This window comes from Hippocampus comes, unplaced genomic scaffold (genome assembly GCF_001891065.2).
Source record: "Hippocampus comes isolate QL1 unplaced genomic scaffold, H_comes_QL1_v1.1 scaffold335, whole genome shotgun sequence".
Taxonomy (NCBI): Eukaryota; Metazoa; Chordata; class Actinopteri; order Syngnathiformes; family Syngnathidae; genus Hippocampus; species Hippocampus comes.
This window is the reverse complement of record NW_017805823.1, coordinates 882,271-889,421: the sequence shown is the minus strand read 5'-3', so window position 1 is coordinate 889,421 and position 7,151 is coordinate 882,271. Positions and strand designations below refer to the sequence as shown.

The 7,151-nt window shown below is 44.8% G+C and overlaps 1 protein-coding gene across 1 annotated transcript; it reads left to right on the top strand.

Annotated features, from left to right (window-relative positions):
* The first annotated feature begins 393 nt into the window (after positions 1 to 393).
* oprd1b (opioid receptor, delta 1b) lies at positions 394 to 5,982 on the top strand. Its single transcript, XM_019886232.1, has 3 exons — positions 394 to 789; positions 2,256 to 2,611; positions 3,694 to 5,982. The coding sequence occupies exons 1-3, from the start codon at positions 524 to 526 to the stop codon at positions 4,221 to 4,223; spliced, it is 1,152 nt and encodes a 383-aa protein (XP_019741791.1). The 5' UTR covers positions 394 to 523; the 3' UTR covers positions 4,224 to 5,982.
* The last annotated feature ends 1,169 nt before the right edge of the window (positions 5,983 to 7,151 follow it).

The window sequence follows — 7,151 nt, the reverse complement described above, 5'->3', positions numbered from 1 at the left end:
ACATGTCACTTAGTTATGACACGTCCGCTTGGCCATCACTGGCTGCAGATGATCACATGACATTGCTTGTCCAATCAGTGCTGTGGGAAATTTTGTTCGCTTAGTCGTCAATGTGTGACTGTCGTGATAGTACGTCGTGCAATTTTTTTTTTAAAAAGTATACTTATCTCTTGAAATTTTATTTACTTTTTTCAGTTTTTACTAATGATATATATATACTTAATTGTCACTCATGAAGGGTTCGGTGAACGTGCATATTAACTGGTGGGGTTCGGTACTTCTAAAAAGGTTCAGAACCACTGGTCTAGAAAGAATTGTGAGGGGAATTGGGTGAGAGAGGGGAGGAGAGACAGAGTGAATGAGGGAGGGGGCGAGAGAGAGAGAGAAAGAGAGAGAGACACACACTGAGATAATTTTCACTTGCAGTCTCGGTGGTACACCGTTCACGCACCGTGTACAAAAGAAAACTCTCCTTCCCTTAAAAAAACAAACAAACCAATCTGTTTCTTTTTTTTTTTTTGTGATGGAGTTATCCACTTCCCCTCCGGGTGACATATACATGTCGTTATCTCCCTTCAACGCAACCCTCCCCGACACGTTATTACTCGGACTCCCGAGAGGCGTCGGGACCAACTGGACCAACGGGACCAATGGGAACAACGCTACCATCGTGTCCGTGGGTCGCGACACGGCAAGGGTCGTCATCGCCGTGTGCATCACCGCCCTCTACTCGCTCATCAGCGTGGTGGGACTGCTGGGCAACGTCCTCGTCATGTACGGCGTGGTCAGGTAAGAAACGTGGGAGCCACTTATGTTGTCTGGAAGAAGCAATATAGCACCATCGTGAAGAATAATAATAAAGAATAATAAACACGACAGAAATACCGAATGGTCTATCTACTATTTTTATTCTTAGTTTGAAAAAAATCGATACTATTGCAGTAATGTGGTGTCTTCAATGTATTCAAAACGTTTAGCAATGCTAATTTAGATTTTTTTTTTGGAATGTCATTGCTAGTACTTTACTTACTACTACAATGGTATGAAATACTCCGATCTATGCTGTGCAAATAACAATGTTCATTGTTTTAATCCATTTAAACTTATCATTATTACTATTACCAAGTTTATAAATGACATCTTATTCATTATGATGATGTTGATGGGCGGCCCGTTGGGCGAGTGGTTAGCGCGTCAACCTCACAGCGCAGAGGTGCAGGGTTTGATTCCGGCTCCATGGAGTTTGCAAGTTCTCCCCGTGCCTGGGTGGGTTTTCTCCGGGTAATCCTAGGTGTGAGTGTGAGCGCCGATGGTTGTTCGTTTCAATGTGCCCTGCGATTGGCTGGCAAACGGTTCAGAGTCCCTCGCCTACTGCCCGAAGACAGCTGGGGTGGGCTCCAACACCCCCCGCAACCCTTGTGAGGATAAAGCGGATCGGAAAAGGGATGGATGGAGGGATGGATGATGTTGATATGATTATGCATCATTTATAAAGTGTTTTTCTCAACACTTGGACAATTTTCAGACAGAACAGATCATATCAGATGTACAAATTATGTTTTTCCTTTCTTATCTTCGTGCTAATGTGGAATTAGTGCCACACTAACTCCAACCACATTCAGTTAATACTCACCAGAGGGGTGGGAGTGTGATTTCCAGTAGAGCCTTGCACTAAAACCTCCTCATGGCCCAATTTTTTCCTCATACGGAATGTTTTCGTCAAATCAATGTATTTATTTGTCTGGCTAATACACCGTGATCAATCACACTAATGGCTGTGTACAGTATTGATTTGTTTAGTCAGGCACTGCAGTTCATATGCAGGAAGCAGTTTGATTAAACATGTCACGAAGAAAGAACGTACAACAGGCCACAAAAGGAAAAAAAAACAAAATAGGAAAAAAAAGAGAAGCAATCACGCTCCAAACTGCAAATGGGAGATGAGAATTGAAGAGTTTCCTATGCAGGAGTCGTTTTATACAAGTGTGGTTTAATGGAGGTGACAGTCATCGTGGCAGAACAGAGGCTTTCGTGCAGTCGCAACACCCATCGCAGCTTTGTGCGTCTAAAAAGCTTTTATTATCCCGGCGAAAACTGCATATCATTGGCTTGAGAGAGGAAATGAGGCTAAGATCTATACAGTAGTTTGGTTTCTAACCTCGTTACGTTTTAATGGCAATCAGCAGGCGACCGCAGCATACATAACAAACCATGTCTCGTACTCAGTGGCCTGAAAGTGCTTTGCTCCTCGCTAGGTACACCAAGATGAAGACGGCCACCAACATCTACATCTTCAATTTGGCCCTGGCGGACGCCCTCGCCACCAGCACCCTGCCCTTCCAGAGCGCCAATTACCTCATGAGCACGTGGCCATTTGGACAGCTGCTGTGCAAACTGGTCATCGCCATCGACTACTACAACATGTTCACCAGCATCTTCACGCTCACCATGATGAGCGTGGACCGTTACGTGGCCGTGTGTCATCCTGTCAAGGCCCTGGACTTCCGCACACCGGCCAAAGCCAAGATCATCAACATCTGCATCTGGATCCTCTCATCAGTTATTGCAGTACCTGTCATGATCATGGCCGTTACCAGGGTGACAGACAAAGGTACAGAGCTATAGATGCCTTGTTGTAGATGAAAAAATGTCTCCCACCAGACGTCTTCCAGTTGTTATGCGGCCTTTGTTGTTCCAATTACAGAAAACATGCTATTCCTGGGGGGATATTCCCTGTGTGAATAGTGAAGGACTGCGAGCAATTGACACGCAGGCAACTCGAAACATTTGGAGGGGTTAAAAAAAAAAAATCACATTTTTAGTACAGTAGTTAAACTGTAAATATATCACAAACTATGATCCCAAATTTCACACTCATTTTGCAAGATTTCCCTTTGAAATAATTTGCTTACAGATGATGTAGTTTTAAAAATGCACCGACAGTGCGCGTGTACCATCGCCAAAACATACAGTACACATGCTAAAACCATCCGGGCTAAACTTACCCCAGGTGGGTTTAGCATGTGTACTGTATACATCGACATACAAAGATTTTAGTTCCTCACTCATGTAGTCCTTAGTTGCTGTTTGGCATTTGTCGGGGGATGGGAGATGGGGGGGGGGGTCATCTTACTCAAGGATACTTGACAAAGCAGTTACTGAGGATCAAATCCACAACCTTCAGAGTGCGAGACAAGCACTCAACCACCTGAGCCGCGCTCCGCCAAAGTGGAGCGTTGCTATTTTCCTGTTGCATCTCGGTGCCAAGGAGCTGAGTTGAAGAAGGTTGAGGAGTTTTATGAGGACAAAATTAGTTTTGCTGAAATTTGATGGCATCTGTAGGGCATATTCTGACGAAAAAGAAGAAGAAAAAGAAAAACTAAAGAAAAAGCCAAAGAAAATTCAAAAGAAGAAGAGTAAGAAAAAGTACAGGAAGTACTTAGTACATTAAAACAGAGTCACGTGATCGGGATTGGGACATCCCTAGTCTGAGTGCTTTTGCCACATTGAGGTACAGTCAGCTTAGTTGTCCAAAAATGCTCCTTTTTTTCCACTAGTTTCAGGGGCAGGTGCTTTTGTTGAATTGAGGGAGTAATGAGGTTGCAAAAGAGAACACATTTGAGCTGGGTTATTAAACTTAAATTAGCCTATCCACATGAGCCTCCATTCAACCGTCGTCATTTTTCTCCCCAGGCAGCGTCGATTGCAGAATCATATTTCCCAAACCAGAATGGTACTGGGACACGGTGACAAAAATCTGCGTCTTCATCTTCGCCTTCCTGGTGCCTGTGCTTGTCATCACCGTCTGCTACGGTCTGATGATCCTGCGGCTAAAGAGCGTCCGTCTCCTCTCCGGATCCAAAGAGAAGGACAGAAACCTGAGGCGAATCACCCGCATGGTCCTGGTGGTGGTTGCGGCCTTCATCATTTGCTGGACTCCCATACACATCTTCATCATTGTCAAGACAATGGTGAAAATCGACCACAAGAACCTACTGGTGATGGCGAGCTGGCATCTGTGCATCGCCCTGGGCTACACCAACAGCAGCCTCAACCCGGTCCTTTACGCCTTCCTGGATGAGAACTTCAAGAGGTGCTTCCGAGATTTCTGCTTGCCCTATCGCACACGTACGGAGCAGCACAGCTTCTCCCAAGGCCGCAACAGCACCAGGGAGCCCGTGTCCATTTGCGCCCCCGCCTCCCGAGGCCGACAGCCCGCGTGACTAGGCATGGACCGTAGAGGGATCCAGGATGAGCTCCAGACCGAAGTCACACAGGTCGCCACCACAGGAGTGTGAATGTTGGCATTTTTTTCCCACCGCTGGCAGTTTTATCTCAAACTCAAGCCCAAGGCTTTGCGCGACGGTTCCCTCGTGAAGAGACTCAATGCTTGTCTTTCAGGACGCTGAAAAAATGCCAAGGTGTGCCTGTCGATTCCAAACTGGTGGATACAAATGTACATACAGACGAGCGACAAATTAAAAGGGGCGGGGGGGGCGGGTCCACTTTCATCAGGCCTTTAAAAATCATTCAGCACCAGCCAATTCTAGACCAAGTCTGAAAAGACGTTTAAAAACGTCTTTGGGAGTGAATGAGTTAAGAATGCCAAAAACCTGAACACAGAAATAAAAAAAAAAAAAAAAAATATGTATCGACCAAAAAAAAAGATACAATTTAATTCTAGTCCAAATCTATCTTCATGAGAGGAAACCAAGTGTGTCTTCTCAGTCAGTAAAAGTTAAAAACAACACACACACACGAAATGATCCATCGCCTCAATGGCATCACTGGCAGCAGTAAAATGCTTACTTTTTGCTTCACAGATGGGAACTAAGTTAGTGCCGAAGTGATACAAAATGCTTACAACTTTATCTCATCGCTTCGACTCAAGCAAATTTACTTTCATTAAAAAAAAAAAAGCAGAAGTTTTGACACAGATAGTCGAGGCATTCGACCTGAAGAGCTCTGACATGTCCAATGAAAATAGATCAGACTACAAAAAAATCGTGTAGTTGATTATAAAAGTAAGCATCTGGAAAAAAAAAAGCTTTTGTCTGGATTGTTACTGGTTGCTAGGCAGTAGGTGAAACAATATTTATGTCATCCATTCATTTATTTTTCTACAGCGCTTGTCCTCATTAAGCTCGTGGGTGAGCTGTTCAATTGCAGTTATTTGCGCCATTTAGACCAATTTTAAAAAACAACAACCAAAAAAAAAAAACGTTCTCTCCGGAACAAGCTTTTTCTTTTTTTTCTTTTCAATCACAGCCCCATCTGCTTGTTAATGTCTGGACCCATCCCCAATGCAAATTCACGGCAGGTGCTCAATTGGGTCTAAATGTGGCCACCACGACAGCATTAGAACAGCAATTTTTTTTCACTTGCTCGCCGAGTCTCCCTGTTGTTTTTATTTTTCACCGAGCTGTACAATGTTCTTAAGACACATTCAAAATGCACCCCCCCTACACTCTACTAGCAGTGCTTGTACAGCAAAGGGTTTTTGATACTTTTTCAGATTTGTCTCCGCTTCGGCACAGTATTGAGTGCTACATTGTTGAGTGTCAGCTTTAAGAGTGCTTGGAGACGTCTGTGCCATATTGGGAGGGAAGCATAGCTTAGTGTAAACACTCTGCTGCGGTGATGAGCCTGTTTTGCAGTACAGCACACTGATCCAAACGGCGCAGAGCTCTCTGCTTGTCCAATTTAGTCACCGACAACTTGTTAAATGTTTCAACGATGGAGACCAGAGGTGAAAACGACAGTGCGGCCTTGACAAATCATCGCCGGATAATTTAGAGGTTTTATGACACTGCGTTTAAAACCCCCTTCTGCTCAGTGCATACGAATGTGTAAATATCTGAGATGACAGCTCCCTTCACCACCAGAGACGCTGCAACTGAGCAGACAATTGCACGTAATTGTTCCAGAGCCGAAAAGGGGCCTGAGTCACATCCATACGAGTGACGAAACAACGCACTGCAACAACAGCATGTCGGAAAGATTTTGCACGTGGTGCTTTACTGTTGTTGTCAAGTGGCTGCAGACACAGCTCCAGGATTTCTTCTGTACTGTGACGAAAGGGGGTCTTGACGGATACAAAAAGGTGCTGAGAAAAATGCTGGAGAGGCTTACCTGGGGCTAGCGACACAGATTTCTGATGGTGCAGAGTGGCTGGAAAGGGGCGTTGGGGCTCTGAGGGATGGCTAATGTTGGTCCATATCAACAACACAACTGTAAACTCGTACTGTGATTTTGCACAAGCCAAGGTCCACAACTTACTAACACCTGGATACTGTAACAAACAGCTTCCACTCTTCCGTGAAAACGTTTGGGAGACACCAAACTCATCCCAACCTAGTCTTGGGTTAGTCGGGTAATTTCATGGACATTGTCTTGAGCAATGGCACACAGTCATACAAAAGGCCTTCATTCAAGTTGGAAGCATAGAATTGTCCTTGCAATGCAACGTTTGACATGAGTGGTTAACACGTGTGCCTCTCAATTTGGAGGTCGGGCCTTCGAATCTGGGCTGTGTGGAGTTTGCATGTTCTCCCTGTTCCACCCGCATTCCAAAAGCATGTCTTCGGTCCATTGTGTGACTGTGAGCCGGTCCGTGGACCGATACCGCTCCACAGGGCATTTGGTACCGTGCCGCACAGAAAGAACTTGCCTTAATTCCGTTTTATTTATTTCGGAATACGAAAGATGTTTTATGTTGAAAAATTACCGGATTCTCCGTTACTTCTGTCTGTGTCATGCTTGACACACGTCAAGCCACGCTTCTCATTCACTTGACGGATTACGCTAAAAACAAAACGCCAGAGTTCTCAAAATGAGTAAAAAACTGCTGGACATCGCAAATGACGGCGGCCTTAAAAGTCGTTAGAGATAACTGGATTAAAGTTATGGTTGAATATTCTGAGATCGCCACAATAGCACTGTTGCTATTTCCGACATCCTACCTGTGTGAGGCGGGGGTTTTCTGCAGCAACGGCGACTAAAACAAAATGACGAAGTAGACTGGACATAAACCACACACTTGATGTGTCATTGTCTCTTATTACCCCGAGATGGGACCGTCTGGTTGCAGAAAATCAAGCTCGGGGCTGTGGTGAGTCGTCATTTTCATGCACTTTGAATTTGCGTTGTAT